This window comes from Balaenoptera ricei, chromosome 8 (assembly GCF_028023285.1).
Source record: "Balaenoptera ricei isolate mBalRic1 chromosome 8, mBalRic1.hap2, whole genome shotgun sequence".
Lineage (NCBI taxonomy): Eukaryota > Metazoa > Chordata > Mammalia > Artiodactyla > Balaenopteridae > Balaenoptera > Balaenoptera ricei.
Window position 1 is genome coordinate 19,326,151 of NC_082646.1, and position 19,570 is coordinate 19,345,720.

At 35.9% G+C, this 19,570-nt stretch overlaps 1 protein-coding gene across 3 annotated transcripts in view; it reads right to left on the reverse strand.

Moving 5' to 3' along the window:
* The window catches only part of C8H11orf65 (chromosome 8 C11orf65 homolog), a 133,869-nt gene that overhangs the window by 69,852 nt on the left and 44,447 nt on the right, over positions 1–19,570 (reverse strand). For 2 of the 3 annotated variants that reach the window (XM_059930394.1, XM_059930392.1), the window contains exon 3: positions 7,591–7,683. The exons of the other annotated variant lie outside the window; for it this stretch is intronic. In XM_059930394.1, coding sequence (XP_059786377.1) covers positions 7,591–7,683 — 93 coding nt within the window. The remainder of the gene's footprint in view (positions 1–7,590; positions 7,684–19,570) is intronic. 3 annotated transcript variants of the gene reach the window in all.

Here is a 19,570-nt window from a genome sequence, read left to right on the forward strand (position 1 = left end):
ATTTCTGTTTTAGAAATGAGTTCATTTGTGCCATACTTTTTAGATTCCACATATAAATGATAACATATGATACTTGTCTTTCTCTGTCTGACTTACTACACTCAGAATGACAATCTCTAGGTCCATTCATGTTGCTGCAAATGGCATTATTTCATCCTTTTTTATGGCTGAGTAATATTCCATTGTATATATGTACCACATCTTCTTTATCCACCCCTCTGTCAATGGACATTTAGGGTGCTTCCATGTCTTGGCTATTGTAAATAGTGCTGCAATGAAAATCGGGGTGCATGTATCTTTTCAAATTATGTTTTTCTCCAGATGTATGTCTAGGAGTCCGATTGCTGGATCATTTTACCATAGTTCTATATTTAGTTTTTTAAGGAACCTCCATACTGTTCTCCACAACGGTTGTACCACTTTACATTCCATCAACAGTGTAGGATTGTTCCCTTCTCTCCACACCCTCTCCAGCATTTACTCTTTATAGATTTTTTGATGATGGCCATTCTGACCCGTGTGTGAGGTGATACCTCATTGTAGTATTGATTTGCATTTCTCTAATAATTGGTGATGCTGAGCATTTTTCATGTGGTTTTTGGCCATCTGTATGTCTTCTTTGGAGAAATGTCTATTTTGATCTTCTGCCCATTTTTCAGTTGGGTAGTTGGTTTTTTTGACATAGAGCTGCATGAGCTGTTTGTATACTTTGGAGATTAACCCCATGTCAGTCACATCGTTTGCAAATATTTTCTCCCATTCTGTGTGTTGTCTTTCTGTTTTGTTTATGGTTTCCTTTGTTGTGCAAAAGCATTTAAGTTTAATTAGGTCCCATTTGTTTATTTTTGTTTTTATTTTTCTTACTCAAGGTGGTGGATTAAAAAAGATATTGCTGCGATTTATCTCAGAGAGTGTTCTGCCTGTGTGTTACTCTAGGAGTTTTATAGTGTCCAGCCTTACATTTAGGTCTTTGATCCATTTTGAGTTTATTTTTGTGTATGGTCTTAGAGAGTGTTCTAATTTCATTCTTTTACATGTAGCTGTTCAGTTTTCCCAGCACCACTTGTTGAAGAGACTGTCTTTTCTCTATTGTATATTCTTGCCTCCTTTGTCATGGATTAATTGACCATAGGTTGCATGGGTTTGTCTCTGGACTTTCTCTATCCTGTTCCATTGATCTACATTTCTGTTTTTGTGCCAGTACCATACTGGTTTTTTTTTTTTTTAAGATTTTTAAATTTTATTTATTTATTTATTTATGGCTGTGTTGGGTCTTCGTTTCTGTGCGAGGGCTTTCTCTAGTTGCGGCAAGTGGGGGCCACTCTTCATCACGGTGCGTGGGCCTCTCACTATCGCGGCCTCTCTTGTTGCAGAGCACAGGCTCCAGACACACAGGCTCAGTAATTGTGGCTCACGGGCCTAGTTGCTCCGTGGCATGTGGGATCTTCCCAGACCAGGACTCGAACCTGTGTCACCTGCATTGGCAGGCAGATTCTCAACCACTGTGCCACCAGGGAAGCCCCCCATACTGTTTTGATTACTGTAGCTTTGTAGGATAGTATGAAGTCAGGGAGCCTGATTCTTCCAGCTCTGGTTTTCTTTCTCAAGATTGCTTTGGCTATTCAGGGTCTTTTGTGTTTCCGTACAAATTGTAAAATTTTTTGTCCTAACTCTGTGAAAAATGCCATCAGTAATTTGATAGGGATTGTATTGAATCTGTAGATTGCTTTGGGTAGTATAGTCACTTGCACAATATTGATTCTTCCAATCCAACAACATGATATACCTCTGCATCTGTTTGTGTCATCTTTGATTTCTTTCATCAGCACCTTATAGTTTTCTGAGTACAGATCTTTTGCCTCCTTGGGTAGGTTTATTCCATAGGTATTTCATTCTTTTTGATGCAATGGTAAGTGGGATTGTTTCCTTAATTTCTATTTCTGATCTTTTGTTGTTAGCGTATAGGAATGCAAGTTTGTTGTGTATTAATTTTGTATCCTGCAACTTTACCAAATTCATTGGTGAGCTCTAGTAGTTTTCTGGTAGCATCTCTAGGATTTTCTATGTATAGTATCATGTAATCTGCAAACAGTGATAGTTTTACGTCTTCTTTTCCAATTTGGATTCCTTTTATTTCTTTTTCTTCTCTGATTGCCATGGCTAGACCTTCCAAAACTATGTTGAATAAAAGTGGCAACAGTGGACATCCTTGTCTTGTTCCTGGTCTTAGAGGAAATGCTTTCCGTTTTCCACCATTGAGAATGATGTTTGCTGTGGGTTTGTCGTATATGGCCTTTATTATGTTGAGCTAGGTTCCCTCTATGCCCATTGTCTGGAGAGTATTTACCATAAATGGGTGTTGAATTTTGTCAAAAGCTTTTTCTGCATCTATTGAGATGATCATACAGTTTTTATTCTTTAGTTTGTTGATGTGGTGTATCACATTGATTGATTTGTGGATATTGAAAAATCCTTGCATCCCTGGGATAAATCCCACTTGATCATGGTGTATGATCCTTTTACTGTATTGTTGGATTTGGTTTGCTACTATTTTGTTGAGGATTTTTACATCTATGTTCATCAGTGATGGTGGCCTGTAATTTTCTTTTTTGTGTTGTACCTTTGTCTGGTTTTGGTATCAGGGTGATGGTGGCCTCATAGAATGAGCTTGGGAGTGTTCCTGCTTCAGCAATTTTCTGGAAGAGTTTCAGAAGGATAGGCATTAACTCTTCTCTAAATGTTTGGTAGAATTTGCCTGTGAAGCCATCTGGCCCTGGACTTTTGCTTGTTGGAAGTTTTAAAATCACAGTTTTGATATCAGTACTTGTGATTGGTCTGTTCATATTTCCTGGATCAGTCTTGGAAGGTTGTACCTTTCTAAGAATTTGTCCATTTCTTCTAGGTTATCCATTTTATTGGCATATAGTCTCTTGTAGTAGTCTCTTATGATCCTTTGTATTTCTGTGGTATCAGTTGTAACTTCTCCTTTTTTGTTTCTAAATGTATTGATGTGAGCCCCTCCCTTTTTTCCTAATGAGTCTGGCTAAAGGTTTATCAATTTTGTTTATCTTTACAAAGAACCAGCTTTTAGTTTCATTGCTCTTTTCCATTGTTTTCTTCGTCTCTATTTCATTTATTTCTCCTCTGATTTTTGTGATTTCTTTCCTTCTACTAACTTTGCATTTTGTTTGTTCTTCTTTCTCTAGTTGCTTTAGGGGTAAGGTTAGGTTGTTTATTTGAGATTTTTCTTGTTTCCTGTGGTAAGATTGTATTGTTATAAACCTGCCTCTTAGAACTGCTTTTGCTGCATCCCATAGGTTTGGGATCATCATGTTTTTGTTGTCATTCATCTCTTGGTATTTTTTCATTTCCTCTTTGATTTCTTCAGTGATCCATTGGTTGTTTAGTAACATATTGTTTAGCCTCCACATGTCTGTGTTTTTTATAGTTGTTTTCTGTAATTTATTTCTAATGTCATAGCATTGTGGTCGGAAAAGATTCTGGATACGATTTCAATTTTCTTAAATTTACCGAGGCTTGATTTATGGCCCAAGATGTGATCTATCCTGGAGAATGTTCCATGTGCACTTGAGAATTTTTAGTATAGATGTCTGCCATCTCTTTCATCACTGTATGCTGGCCATTATCCCCTTGATAGGAGGTGTGACTGATGTTGTGGTGACCAGAACCTGCTCTGGATATTGAGCAGGGCCTCCCCTTTGCTCTGTTTGTCACTGCCCTGTCAGGGGTGGGGTCTGCTTCCTAGTTGTTGGAGTAGAGCTGTTTCTTAGCTGTGTTTCTGATCTGCGGTGTGAGGTAGGTGGGTTTGGAGCACTCCCACTGGGAGAGAAGTCACTGAGTATTCCTCCTCTGGAGATGTTCACCTGTGAGTGTGCTCTGTTTTGTCACCTTTCACCCATTGTATGGGCTCACAGATTACACTGTGGTTGGCACTGCTCTCGGCCCCACCTGAACCATGGGTATGCCAGCAATTGGCCCTGGTGTCTCTCAGGCATTGTTTTCACCAGGCCACCAGTACTGATCCACTGAAGTCAGGTTCCAGGACTGCAGTAATCATGCACCTGGACCTGCTGTGGGCACCACGGAGGCAGCTGAGACTCTGGCCTGGCCCAACCTCACGTGTAGGTGGCCACAAAGTCCACAGCAGCTAAAGCTAGACCTGTCTTGACTGCAGGAGCACTCATTGTCTGTTCAGATGTTCTGCAGGTGCTGAGTTTACAAAGCCAGTCGTGGGGGTGTAAATCCATGGTTTGCACAGCCGTGAGGAGAGATTTCAGCTCTTCTTCCTTAGTTGCACGGCCCCTAGAGCTCAGCTGTGACTTCAGCCCCACTGCTGCATGTGAGCCACCTACAGGCATCTGCTACCACAGCTGCCCTGGAGCACAGGAGCCTCCCCCACCAATGGGGAGGAGGTACAGAGGAGGAGGTAGACAGGGGGCATGAGAGCCCACTCTGGTGGACACAGGATGGAAGCCCTTCCTAGTGCCCCAGGAGGCAGGAGCTGGTACATGGGGAGATAGGCTGTAACTACTGTCCCACACTTTGTGCATCACTCAACAATGGAGCTTCTCTTCTATGGTGGCCGGGCTTATAATGGGAGATTTTAATGCACTTCTCTCAGTAACTGATAGTACAAGTAAGCAAAAATAATCAGTAAGCATATAGAAGGTCTGATCAACATAATTCACAAATTTGACCTAATTGACATCTATGTACTGTGTTCAACAACTGCAGAACACATCTTCTTTTCAAATACAGATACAATATTGCAAAAATAGATTACTAACAGAGGATTGAAAATCACAGTGTGATTAAGATAAAGATTGATTTCACGAAAGATAATAATTTCCAGATGTTTGCAAGTTTAAAAATGCAATTCTAAATTACCAGAAGAAATCAAAGTAGAAATTTTGTATTGAATTTGATGAAAATATGATATGTCAAAATGTATATAATAAAAACATACTGAAAATCAATAAATTTGGCATTCCCTTCAAAAAGTTGGAAAACAACAGTAAATACAATTCAAAGAAAATAAAAAGAAGGAAATAATTAACAGCAGAAAAAGGAGGAACTTGAACAATAGAATGGAATGACAAAGCTCAAAGTTGGTTTCTTGGAAAGACTAATAAAAGTGGGAAACCCTAGTAAGACTGGTCAAGAAACAGAATATACAAATAATCAATATCAGGAATGAAATAGAAACTACTATTGATTCTAAGATCATAAAATTAGAAAGATCATAAGAGAATCTTAAGAACAACTTAATGCAAATAAATTTGAAAGTTTAGATGAAATGGAACATTTCCTAGAAAAATGCAACTTATCAAAACTAGCACAACAATAAATACAAAATATGAGTAGACCTATAACAATAAACTGAATTTGTAATTTAAGATCTTCTCACAAAGAAAAATTCTGGCACAGATGGCTTGACTGGCAAATCCTTCCCAACATTTAAGGAAGAAATAACACTCAGTGTTAAAAAAAAAAAGAAACCATTTCCTCTAAGATCAGTAACAAGACAATGTCGCCCAATCTCACCACTATCATTCCACATAGTTTTGGAAGTTTTAGCCACAGCAATCAGAGAAGAAAAAGGAATAAAAGGAATCCAAATTGGAAAAGAAGAAGTAAAGGTGTCACTGTTTGCAGATGACATGATACTATACATAGAGAATCCTAAAGATGTTACCAGAAAACTACTAGAGCTAATCAATGAATTTGGTAAAGTAGCAGGATACAAAATTAATGCACAGAAATCTCTTGTATTCCCATATATTAATGATGAAAAATCTGAAAAAGAGATTAAGGAAACACTCCCATTTACCACTGCAACAAAAAGAATAAAATACCTAGCAATAAACCTACCTAAGGAAACAAAAGACCTGTATGCAGAAAACTATAAGACACTGATGAAAGAAATTAAAGATGATACAAACAGATGGAGAGATATACCATGTTCTTGGATTGTAAGAATCAACATTGTGAAAATGACTATATGACCCAAAGCAATCTACAGATTCAATGCAATCCCTATCAAGCTACCAATGGCATTTTTCACAGAACTAGAGCAAAAAATTTCACATTTTGTATGGAAACACAAAAGACCCTGAACAGCCAAAGCAATCTTGAGAAAGAAAAACAGAGCTGGAGGAATTAGGCTCCCGGACTTCAGACTATACTACAAACCTAGAGTAATCAAGATAGTATGATACTGGTACAAAAACAGAAATACAGATCAATGGAACAGGATAGAAAGCCCAGAGATAAACCCACACACATATGGTCACCTTATCTTTGATAAAGGAGACAAGAATATACAATGGAGAAAAGACAGCCTCTTCAATAAGTGGTGCTGGGAAAACTAGACAGCTACATGTAAAAGAATGAAATTAGAACACTCCCTAACACCATACACAAAAATAAACTCAAAATGGATTAATATATTTATATCTATAGCTGATTCACTGTTATACAGCAGAAACTAACACACCATTATAAAGCAATTATACTCCAATAAAAATACTAAAAAAAAAAAAAAAAAAAAAAAAAAAAAAAAGAGACCTAGGAGTGAAGGCTTTTGGGGCTAGGAAAATATGCCTAAATTCGTGGACAGAGAGGGTCCTGAGTCCTTGTCTGCAACTCCCTTCAGCGACTGTAATGCACTGACTCTGCACGAAGTCTAGTGTGAGGTGAGGATAGCTTTCCCTTGTGAGTCCTGTCAGGTAAAGGCTTTGTAATTGCCTGTGGTCAGGCCTGAAAAATCACATATAGAATTTTAATCAGGAGCACAACTCCTCAAAAAGATGCTCAACTTCATTAGTAACCAGAGAAATGCAAATTAAAAACTGACAATATTAAGTGTTGCTGAGGATGTAGAGCACCAAGAATTCCCAAAGGTCGCTGACAGTGAACATAAATTAATACAATAACTTTGGAAAATAGTTTGGCATATCCTTCCATCCAGCAATTCTGTTTCTAGGTTGAATAGAAACCAAAAGAAATTTGTGGACCTGTTAGCCAGGAGGCATGAGTAAAAATAGTGCCAGAAGCAGCCCTTATAATAGCCACAAACTAGAAAAAGTCCAAATGTCAACCTATTGTAGAATGAATAAATAGCAGTATATTCATAAAATGGAATACTACCATCATTTTTATGAAATGAATGAAGTTTAGGTTCACAAACAATGTTGAATGAACAAAGCTAGATACAAAAGTATACTATAGGATTCTATTTATATGTAGCTTTAAAACAGAGAAAACTAAAGTATAGTGGTAGGATTCAAAATAGTGTTTACCTTTTGGAAGAAGAGAGTCGGCAGTGATTTGCAGGGCACCCAAAGGCAGTGGTTTGAAGTATGAAAACGTTGATCTGGGTGAGTGTTACACAGGGGTTTGCTTGTGATGATTCAGTTGTTATAAATTTATGTTTTATGAACTTTCTATATGTGTGTAATATTTTATTTAAAAAGTTAAAAAAAAGAAATACAAGCACTTTGAATTTATAAAGTAGTCACACATTTTTAAGGGGGGAAAATATATTGTATCAATAAATAATGTCCTTACCTCTTTGGGATTAATGTATCTCAGTATCTGACGTGGCTCCCCTTGTCTTCTTATATTAATCAGACTTTTAAAGTGTTGGAATACAGCGACATTCTAAAGGTTCAGACACATAAGATTTTATGGTCAAAACTGGGTTTTCTACCTCTAATTAGCTTTTTGCCTAAATAGGGCAAAATGAGTAAAAATCATAAAATAGATTTTACGTATGTAAACTAGATTTTAGAAATATTATCCAATCAAGGTTTGCTTTGACAAGTCAGGCAATATTGGTATTATTCTCACAAAGAGTTTTACCCTTAAATTTGTAATGGTATCACTAGCAACTATAAATAAAATATCCAAAACTTTGGTTGGGTCACTTTCGTATACTCCAGTGTAATCTAGGAGAAAGACAAAATACAGCCTAGTGGTTAAGAACACTGAGCATGGCATAATATTGTCTGGGCTCAAGTGTTAGTAATTACTAGCTGTGTGATCCTGAACAAGTTGCTTAACCTCTATGATCAGTTTCTTATCTAAAATATGGGAATGACAGTACTATTTCATACAGCTATGGTTAGGAATAAATGAGCTAAAATTTGTAAAGCACTTAGAACAACTTCTGGCGTAAAAAAGCACTCAATAAGTATTATCTATTATTATCATTACAGAATCCTCCTCATTCCTGTGGTAATTCCACTGATTTACAAACCCTATCTACTTTTATTATTAGTGCAAATTTAGTCAAACAACTGCAAGCAATTCTTCTATCTTGGAAAGCTATCTTTGGTAACCCTCTCCTACCTTATTCCTTCCCCAAACCTTAATAACTCTTGGTAAACATTCCCTGACCCCTCAGTTTGCTTATATTAAATCAAATCAAATAAATTCAAGTTGAAGTAATCCATAATACCAATATGACAATTTGAAGTCCCATTGCAATTGCCTGTGGAAGATGGTGCAGCTCACCTCAACACAAATAATATTCTTTCTGAAAGGAAGATGTAATTTCTTAAGTAACACCCCAAATTGAGTACCAAGAAAAATTTATGATGGTTTAAAATCTGAATAGTATCTTCTAAATTTGTAGATTATTGTATCAAACCACCCTCAAATTTAGTGACTTAAAGCAACAACTGCTTTCTGTGGGTTGACGGGGAACTTCTGCTATTCTTGCTTGGACTCATGTATTTGGCTGTAGTCAGTTGCCAGATCAGCTGGAGATGGGTGATTTAATATGGTCTTACACACATATACTGGGTCTTCAGTTTGGATTGTTGGAATCTCTGTGATGGCTGGGCTTCTCTCTCCATATAGACTTTCAGTTTAGAGTTTCTTCACAGCATGTACATTTCAAAGTACAATAGAGAGAGAGAGAGAGAGAGAGAGAGAGAGGGAGAGAGGGAGAGAGGGAGAGAAAGAGACAGAGAGAGACAGTAGAAATTGTAAGGCTTCTCAAGGACTTGTCTTGGAAGTCACAGAGCATCACTTAGTTTGAATTCTATTGGTCAAACTCAGGACCTAGCAGGCCTCAGGAGGTCAAGTGCAAAGTGTGATCCATAGGAAGTTCCATATATAATTTACAGCCTCACTCAGGGGTAGCTCTGAAGAGAAATACTTACAGGGGACAGAACTTCAAGCAGCATACCTGTTGTATATTATGCCTGGAAGAAAAGATGGCCAGAGGTACAGATCTACAGATGGGCAATAACTGATGGCTTTGCTGGCTGGTCAGGGATTTGGAAAGAACATGGTTAGAAAGCTGTTGGGGAAGAGGTCAGACCCCTCCAAATGGGCACCAAGTGTGAAGACATTTGTGTCCCACGTCAATTCTCAGCAAAGAGCAATCTCAGCAGAGAGAAATATTAATAATCAAGTAGGCAAGATGACCCATTCTTTGGAGTCAGTCAGTCTATTTCCCTAGCCACTGCTCTCCTTGCCCAATGGGCTCATGAACAAAGTGGCCATGGCAACAGGAATGGAGGAGTGGAGGTTATTCATGGGCTCAGCAACATGGATTTTTACACACTGTATCTGGCTACAACTACTGCTGAGTGCCCACTGTGCCAAAGCAGAGACCAACACTGAGCCCTGATATGGCATCATTCCTTGAGGGAATTAGCCAGCTTCTTGTGGCACATTGATTAGTTGGAACACTTCCATTATGGAAGGGGCAACACTTGATTCTCATTGGAATTGATAATTTACACTCCTGGGTACACAATACTTCTACAAAAACCACTATCTGTGTACCTTCAAAATGTTTTATTCACTTGTCATTATATTCTGCATAACATTGCTTCTGATCAGAGAACTTGCTTCAGAGCAAATGCAGCACATCAATGGGCCTATGCTCATGAAATTCACTGACATTACCTTGTTCCCCATCACCCTAAAGCACCTGGCCTGGTGGAATGGCATTTTGGAGACTCAGTTACAGTTAGAGTTCCACTGATAACACTTTTCAGGCTACAGTGATGTCCTTCATGTTATAGAATATGATCTGAATCTATGCCAGCCAGCATTTATGAGTTTGAAAATTAAAGGGTGGAAATGAAAGTGGCTCCCTCTCAATATTATCTCTAATAATCCACTAGTGAAAATTTTGTTTCCTGTCCTTTTACCTTTGGGTTCTGTGGATATAAAGGCCTTAGAACCCACAGGAGTAAGGCTTCCACCAAGGTACACACCAACAGTTCCATTAAAATGGAAGCTGATACTGTCACCTGGCCATTTTGAGTTCCTCATGCCAGTGAGCCACCACACCAAAAAAAATGAGGGGGCCTTATAAGTGGGAAAAAAAGAGTCCGTATAAGTTAAAGAGGGGACAGAAGAGTCAGCACCAGAGTGATGTGATGTGAGACATACTTGGTAGGTCATTTTTGGCTTTGAAAATGGAAGGAGACCATAAGCCAAGGAATGTGGGCAGCCACTAAAGGCTGGAAAAGGCATGAAAACAAATTCTTCCCTAGAGCCTCCAGAAAGAACGCAGCATTGCTGACATCTTGATTTTAGCCCAGTGAGATCCATTTCAGATTTTGGCCTCCAGAATTGGATGATAATAATTTTTTGTTGTTTAAAGCTACTAAGGTTTTGGCAGTTATAGCAGCAGTAGGAAATAAATATAAGTGCTTAACCTTGTATCTAGTATTTATAAGACAAGATATCATAGGTGGAGTATGACTCAGCAGGAAGAGAAATAAAAATGATTGAAAGATAAATAAAATTACTTTGGGGAAGAGGGTTTTAGTTTGTTTTAATCTATATGAGGGATAGTTGTATCATGTTAGGTGGAAGCATAATTTTAATATTGACATTATTTGGAAGTTAAACATGGTTAGAAGAAGTAAGTATGCTAGGGTAACAAGGGGTCGACTCTGCTGGATTATTCTATTGTCAACTTATTCAAGCAGGACAAAAAATGAAAATGACACATAGGCACATCGAATTTAAACTGCTAAAAACAAAACATAGAGACAATTTAAAAGCATCCAGACAATAAAAGACACATTACTTTCAGGGTTGAAAGAGTAAAATTGGTCCTTGATTTTTTTTTTTTTTAACAGAAACCATGGAGTCCAGAATAGAATGGAATGTCATATTTAAGGTGCTAAGGAGAAAAAAAAAAAACCCCAAAACGTGACAACTTAGATTTCCATCATGCTGATAATATTCTTCAAAAACAGAAGTGAAATAAAGATGTTTTCAGACAAACAAAAGCTGAAAGAATTTTTCACAGGAGATCTGCCCTACAACAACTACTGTAGGGAATTCCTTATGTGGCAGGAAAGTAATACCATAGGGAAACACAGAACTGTAGGGAGGAATGAAGGTCCCTGGAAGGTGTAAATATCTGGAGAAATAAAAATGAATACTGAACGTATGGACACCAAGGGGGGAAAGTGGGGGCTGAGGTGGGATGAATTGGGAGATTGGGATTGACATATGTACACTAATATGTATAAAACAGATAACTAATAAGAACCTGCTGTATAGCACAGGGAACTCTACTTCATTTCACTGTACAGTAGAAACTAACACAACGTTGTAAAACACCTATACCCCAATAAAAAATAAGTAAAAAATAAATACTGAAATTAAAGGAGACATAAATAAATGGAAAGATATACCGTGTTCATGGATTAGAAGACTTAATATTGGTAAGATGAAAATATTGCCCAAAGTAATCTACAGATTCAGTGCAATCCATATCAAAATCCCAATGTCACTTTTAAAAGAAATATAAAAGCACATTCTAAAATTCATGTGGAATCTCAAAGGCCCCCAAATAGCCAGACACATCCTGATGTCAATACTTGCTACAAAACAGTTTGGTATTGGCATTAGGACAGACATAAGACCAATAGAATGAATAGAGAAGCCAAAACTATACTCCTACATATATAACTGACTTTGACAAGGGTGCCAAGATTATTAATGGGGAAAGGACAGTCTTTTCAACAAATGATGCTGGGAAAACTGGATACCCACATGCAAAATAATGAAATTGGACATTAATGCAAAGTGGATCAAAGACCTAAAAATGAGAGCTGCAACCTAAAACTCTTAGAAGAAAATATAAGAGAAAAGCTTCATTACATTGGATTTGGCAATGATTTATTGGACATTACCCTGCAAGCACAGCAACTAAAGAAAAACAAGGATAGAGTGGACTATATCAAAATTTAAAACTTTTGCATGGCAGAGGACACAGTCAAGAGGCTGAAAGGGCAATCCACAGAATGGAAGAAAATATTTGCAAAGCAGATATCTGATAAGGGTTTAATATCCAAAATATGTAAATAACTCCCACATCACAACAACAAATAACCCAATTCAAAAATGGGCAAAAGTCTCAAATACACATTTCTCCAGAGAAATTTATGAATGGTCAATAAACACATAAAAAATGCTCAACATCAATAGTCATTAAGGAAATCAAAATCAAAATCACAATGAGATACAACTTCACATCCATTAGGATGGCTATCATAAAAAAAATAGAAAATAAGTGTTGGCAAGAGTGTAGAGAAATTGGAAACTGTGTGCATTGCTAGTGAAAATGTAAAATGGTGCTGCCACAATGGAAAACATTTTCATCATTCCTCAAAAATTTAAACATAGGATTGCAATATGATCCAGTACTTCCACTTCTAGATATGAACCCAAAAGAATTGAAAGAGGTACTCAAACAGATACTTATACAACAATTTTCATAGCAGCATTATTCACAATAGCCAAAATGTGGAAACAACCCAAGATCTGTTAAAAGGGAGTGGATAAACAAAATGTAGTATATAAATACAATGGACTATTATTCAGCCTTTAAAAGGAATGAAATTCTGATGCACGCTATAAATTAGATGAAACTTGAACACATTATACTAAATGAAATAGCCAGAGACAAAAGGACAAATGTACTTATACAAACTACCTAGAATAGACAAATTCATGAATACAGAAAGTAAAATATAGGTTACCATGGCCTAGGGGGCAGGGGAGGATGGAGAGTTATAGTTTAGTGGATACAGGAGGTTCTGTTTGAGATGATGAAAAAGTTCTAGAAGTGGATAGTAGAAATGGCTACACAACGTTGTAAATGTAATTAATGTCACTAAACTGTACACCTAAAAGTGGTTATTATGGTAAATTTTATGTTATGTATATTTACCACAATAAAAAGTAAATACTAATTGTTTAAGGCAATAAAAATAATGTCTTCTTATATTTAAAACAAAAATGTAAGTGAAAAATATCTGACAACAAATAGCACAAAAGGGAAAGATGATAAAGGGAGTTAACCCATTTTAAGATTCTTGCATTGTTCTGGAAAGTGTAAAAGTACTAAATGTAGGCACTAATTAGTCAAAGATGCATATTGTAAACTCTAAGTTACCCCATTAAGATAATGGTAATCTTATGTAATGTAATAATGTAATAATGTAACTGTTATGGTAATCTACTGCTGTGTAGCAAACTACCCCCAAAATTTAGTGATGTAAAACAACCACCATTTTATTATGCTCACAATTATGGGTTGCAAATTATGGGTTGCAGAGTAGGGATGTCTCGTCTCACTTCCACAATGATTGAGGCTTCATCTGAGATGGATTACAAAGCTGGGAATGGCTGGGATGACTCAAGTGGGGCCCTATGTCAGGGGCCTCAATTCTAGCTATCAGCCTTGTTTCTTGGTTCTTGTTATGTTTTATCTGCTGGCGATGGAATATTGAAAATGGCTTTTTCACTTATGTATCTTGTAAGTGGGATGGAATAGTTGATAAATCTGGGGATGGCCAATCACCAATCTCTGTAGACAGCCTTTCCATTAGGCTAGCTTGGCATGGCAGTTTCAGGGTTGTTGTACCTTATGGCTGGCTTCATCCAGAATGAGCATTCCATGACACAGACATGGACACTGCAATGTTTCTTTTTTATGGCCACACCACGTGGCTTGCAGGATCTTAGTTCCCCGACCAGGGATTGAACCTGGGCACCCTGCAATGCTTTTTTTTTTTTTTTAAGCTGGGCACTGCCTTTATTTTTATTTTTTTAACATCTTTATTGGAGTATAATTGCTTTACAATGGTGTGTTAGTTTCGGCTTTATAACAAAGTGAATTAGCTATACATATACATATATCCCCATATCTTCTCCCTCTTTCGTCTCCCTCCCACCCTCCCTATCCCACCCCCAAGCTGTCACAAAGCACTGAGCTGATCTCTCTGTGCTATGTGACTGCTTTCCACTAGCTATCTATTTTACATTTGGTAGTACATATAAGTCCATGCCACTCTCTCACTTCATCCCAGCTTACCCTTCCCCCTCCCCATGTCCTCAAGTCCATTCTCTACATCTGCATCTTTACTCCTCTCCTGCCCCTAGGTTCTTCAGAACCATATATATATACACATACACACACACACACACACATATACATATATATGTATATATGTGTGTATATATATATTTCTTCAGATTCCATATATATGTGTTAGCATATGGTATTTGTTTTTTGCTTTCTGACTTACTTCATTCTGTATGACAGACTCTAGATCCATCCACCTCACTACAAATAACTCAATTTCGTTTCTTTTTATGGCTGAGTAATATTCCATTGTATATATGTGCCACATCTTCTTTATCCATTCATCTGTCGATGGACACTTAGGTTGCTTCCATGTCCTGGCTATTGTAAATAGAGCTGCAGTGAACATTGTGGTACATGACTCTTTTTGAATTATGGTTTTCTCAGGGTATATGCCCAGTAGTGGGATTGCTGGGTCGTATGGTAGTTCTATTTTTAGTTTTTTAAGGAACCTCCATACTGTTCTCCATATTTATTACCTAAGCTTAGAGGTCCCAGAATGTCATGTTCTATTTTATTGGTTTTAGTGGTAAAGCAAGACTAAAATAGCCTAAATAAAAGGAAGAAGATTGCCCCTAACCTCTCAACAGAAAGAGTAGCAAATAATTTATGAACATCTTAAATCAATCAAAATAACCAAGAAGTTAATACAGAAGAAAATAATGATATATTAAAATCATTTAAATAATACAAAGAAATGGGAAACAGGAAAAATACATGAAGAACAGATGATAAGTAGAAAAGCAACAGCAATATGGTAGACTTAAACTAAACAAATACCATAATTATAATAAATATAAATGGTCTAACCATGCTAATTAAAAGACAATGATTATTTAAGACTAACCAAAATTAGATCCAGCTCTGTATTGTTTACAAAGGATACAAAAAGTTAGAAAGTAACAGAATAAGAAAATATACCATGCAAACACTAACCAAAATTAAACTAGGGTAACTTTATCGATACAAAATAAAATAGACTTTAAGGCAAAAAGTTTTGGAAAATATAAGAAACAACATTTCATATTGATTAGGTTTGACTCAACAATAAGATGTAACAATCTTGAGCTGATACGTACCTAACAACATTACTTCAAAATATATAAAGCTAACATTAACACAATTACCAGGAGTATAAATGAATCCCCAATTATAATGGAAAACTTTAACATACTTCTCTCAAGCACTGGTAGAACAAATAGGCAAAAAATTAGTAAGTCTCCTGCTATAGACTAAATGTTTCTGTCTCTCCAAAATTCATATTGAAATTCTAACACCCAAGGTGATGGTAGGAGGAGGCTGGACCTTTGGGAGATGATTAGGTCATGAGGGTAAAGCCCTTATGAATGGGATTAGTGCCCTTATAAAAAAGGGCTCAGTCAGACGAATGGATAAAGAAGATGTGGTAAATATATACAATGGAATATTACTCGGTCATAAAAAGGAATGAAACTGGGTCATTTGTAGAGACGTGGATGGACATAGAGACTGTCATATAGAGTGAAGTAAGTCAGAAAAAGAAAAACAAATATCGTATATGAATGCATATTTGTGGAATCTAGAAAAATGGTGCAGATGAACTGGTTTGCAAGCCAGAAATAGAGACACAGATGCAGAGAACAAATGTATGGACACAAAGCGGGGACAGCAGGGGGGTGGTGGTGGTGATGGGATAAATTGGGAGATTGGGATTGACATATATACATGAATTTGTATAAAATAGGTAACTAATAAAACTAATTTAAAAGGAAAAAAAAGGGCTCAGAGAGATCACTCATCCCTTCCAACATGTGAGGACATAACAAGAACCAGGAAGCAGGTTCTCAATAGGTACCAAGTCTGCTAGTGCCTTGATTTTGGACTTCCTAGCCTCCAGAACTATAATAAATAAATTTCTGTTATTTATAATCCACCCAGCCTATAATAGTTTGTTATGGCAGCCCAAACAGACTAAGACAGCTATGAAGGATTTGAACAACATAATTAACTAACTTGACCTAACTGATGGAAGAATATGTTTTTTTTCTCAAGATCACATGGAACATTTATCAAAATAGAATTTTTCTGTACCAAGCAAGTTTTGAGTTATTAAAAGCATTTAAAGTATGTTGTCTGGCTGCAGTGGAATTAAACCAGAAATCAATAACAAAAAGATAACTAGAAAATTCCTAAATATTTGGTCATTAATCAATGTGGCTCTAAATAACCCATGGGCCAAAAAATTACATGGAAAATTATGAAATATTCCAAACTGAGGTAATAATTATATGACATATCAAAACCTGTGTGGATAAATCTAAAGAAATGCTGAAGGGAGAACTTTAATAGCTCAAAATACATGTACTATAAAAGAATAAAAGTTGAAAATCTAAGATCTAATTTTCCATCCCAAGAACTTTGAAAAAGAATAGCAAATCAAAGTCCCAAAATGAAAGAAAAAACAATAAAGATAAGATTGGAAATCAATGAAATAGAAAATAGAGTTAAAATAGAGAAAACCAACAAAGCCAAAGATCAGTTTTTTAAAAAAGATTAATAAAATTGATAAACTCCTAGAAATACAGATGTAGAGAAATGAAGAGAAAACACTTATTAACAATACCACTACAAATCTTACAGACATTAAAAGGATAATGAAAGGAGATTGTAAACAAATTTTGGCGAAAATAGATTTGACAATTTAAACAAAACGGACAAATTCCTTAATTCAAATCAAAGCCACAACTAGATGTCTCTTCAAGCCTGTTAGAATGGTTATTATCAAAAAGACAAGAAATAACAAGTGCTGGCAAAGATGTGGAGAAAACGGAACCCTTCTGCATTGTTTGTATGAATGCAAATTGGTTCAGCCAGTATGAAAAATGGTATGGAGATCCCTCAAAAAATAAAAAGTAGAACTACCATGTGATCTGGCAATTCCACTTCTGGGTATTTATCCGAAGAAAACAAAAACACTAATTCAAAAAGATATATGCACCCCATGTTCATTGCAGCATTATTTTCAATAGTCAAGTATGGAAACAACCTAAGTGCTCACTGATGGATAAATGGATAAAGAAGATGTGGCATATATATATATATATAAAACAGAATACTCTTCAGCCATAAAAAATAACAAAATCTTTCCATTTGCAATTACATGGATGGAATTTGAGAACATTATGCTGAGTGAAATAAGTCAGAGAAAGACAAATACCATATGATCTTACTTATACGTGGAATTTAAACAACAACAGTAAGCTCATAGATAAAAAGAACAAAATGATTATTGCCAGAGGTAGGGGGTGGGGGGTGGGAGAAATGGGCGAAGGGGGCCAAAAGGTACAAACTTCCAGTTATACCATAATTAATTCATGGGGTGTAATGTAAAGCATGGTGAATTATAGTTAATGGTACTGTATTGAATATTTGAGAGTTGCTAAGAGAGTAAATCTTAAAAGTCTTCATCACAAGAGAAAAATTTTTGTAACTAGGTATGGTGAAATATGTTACCTAGACTTATTGTGGTGATTATTTCACAAGATATACAAATTTTGACTGATTATGTTGCCCACTTGCAATTAATATGTTATATGTCAATTATACCTAAATAAAAACAAACAAAATGGACAAATTCCTTGAAAAAGTAATTTATTAAAATGGGTACAAGAAGAAATACACATCTGAATAGTCCTGAATTTTAGAGAAATGGAACTCATAATTAAAAACCTTTCTATATGGAAAACTCCTAGCACACATGGCTTTGCTAATGTGTTATTCCAAACATTTATAGAAAAAATAATACCAATCACACAAACTCTTACAGAAAAAGAAGAAATACTTCCCAATTCCTTTTAGGAGACCAGCATAATACTGATACAAAACCTGGCAAGGACATTACAACAAAGAAAAATTGAATTTAAAAATAAATATACAGAAAATCCTAAGCCAATGTTTAGCAAATCAAATCCAGGATATACCAAAAGGGTAACAATCAGGATGAAGTGGAGTTTATTCCAGGAATACAAGGTTGGTTTAACATTTGAATATCAATGAATGTAATTTACCACGTAAAGAGAATGAAGGAGACCATATGACCATTTAGGAGCAGCAAAAACATTTGATCAAATTCAATACCCAGAGTTTTCATAAAAACAAGAATAAAAATCTTAGCAAATGAGGAATTAAGTTTATTTCCTTAAACAGATAATGAGTTTCTACAAAAAAATACAGATAACAGCTTACATTGGAATATTATATGCCTTCTCTCTGTGTTCAGGAAAAAGACAAGAATGTCCATAATTCTTTTGAGTATTGTGCTGGAGGGTCTAGTCAGCACAAAAAAGCAAGAACAAGAAATAACAGGTATAAAGTTTGCAAAGGAAAAATGAAAGTCATCATGCAAAGATGACATGATTAAGTGGAAAATCTGAAAGATACTCAGCCATCAAAAACAATGAATTCATGCCATTTGCAGCAACATGGATGGACCTAGAGATTATCAAACTAAGCAAAGTAAGTTAGAAAGAGAACGACAAATACCATATGATATCACTTATATGTGGAATCTAAAATTCAATATAAATCAACATATCTACAAAACAGAAACAGACTTACTGATATAGAGAACAGATTTGTCGTCGCCAAGGGGGAGGTGGGGTAGGGGAGGAAAGGAATGGGAATTTGGGATTAGCAGAGGCAAACTATGGTATATAGGATGGATAAACAACAAGGTGCTACTGTATAGCACAGGGAACTATATTCAACATCCTGTGACAAAACATAACGGAAAAGAATATATATATGTATAACTGAGTCACTTTGCTGTATAGCAGAAATTAACACAACACTGTAAATCAATTATACTTCAATAAAATCTAAAATAAAAATCTGAAAGGATCTATTAAAAAGCAATTAGAAATAATAAGTGTATATTTAGTCAGTGTATAAAAATAAATATTTATATAAACTAGAAATGAACAATTAGAAAATAAAATTTAATAAATAACACCACTTACTTTAGCATAAAAAGCCAAATAACCTAGAAATCAAGTGAAAGATGTATAAGACTTCTGCACTATAAACTACAAAACATTATGGAGAGGAATTAAAGAAGATATAAATAAATGAAGAGATACGCCATGCTAAAAAAAA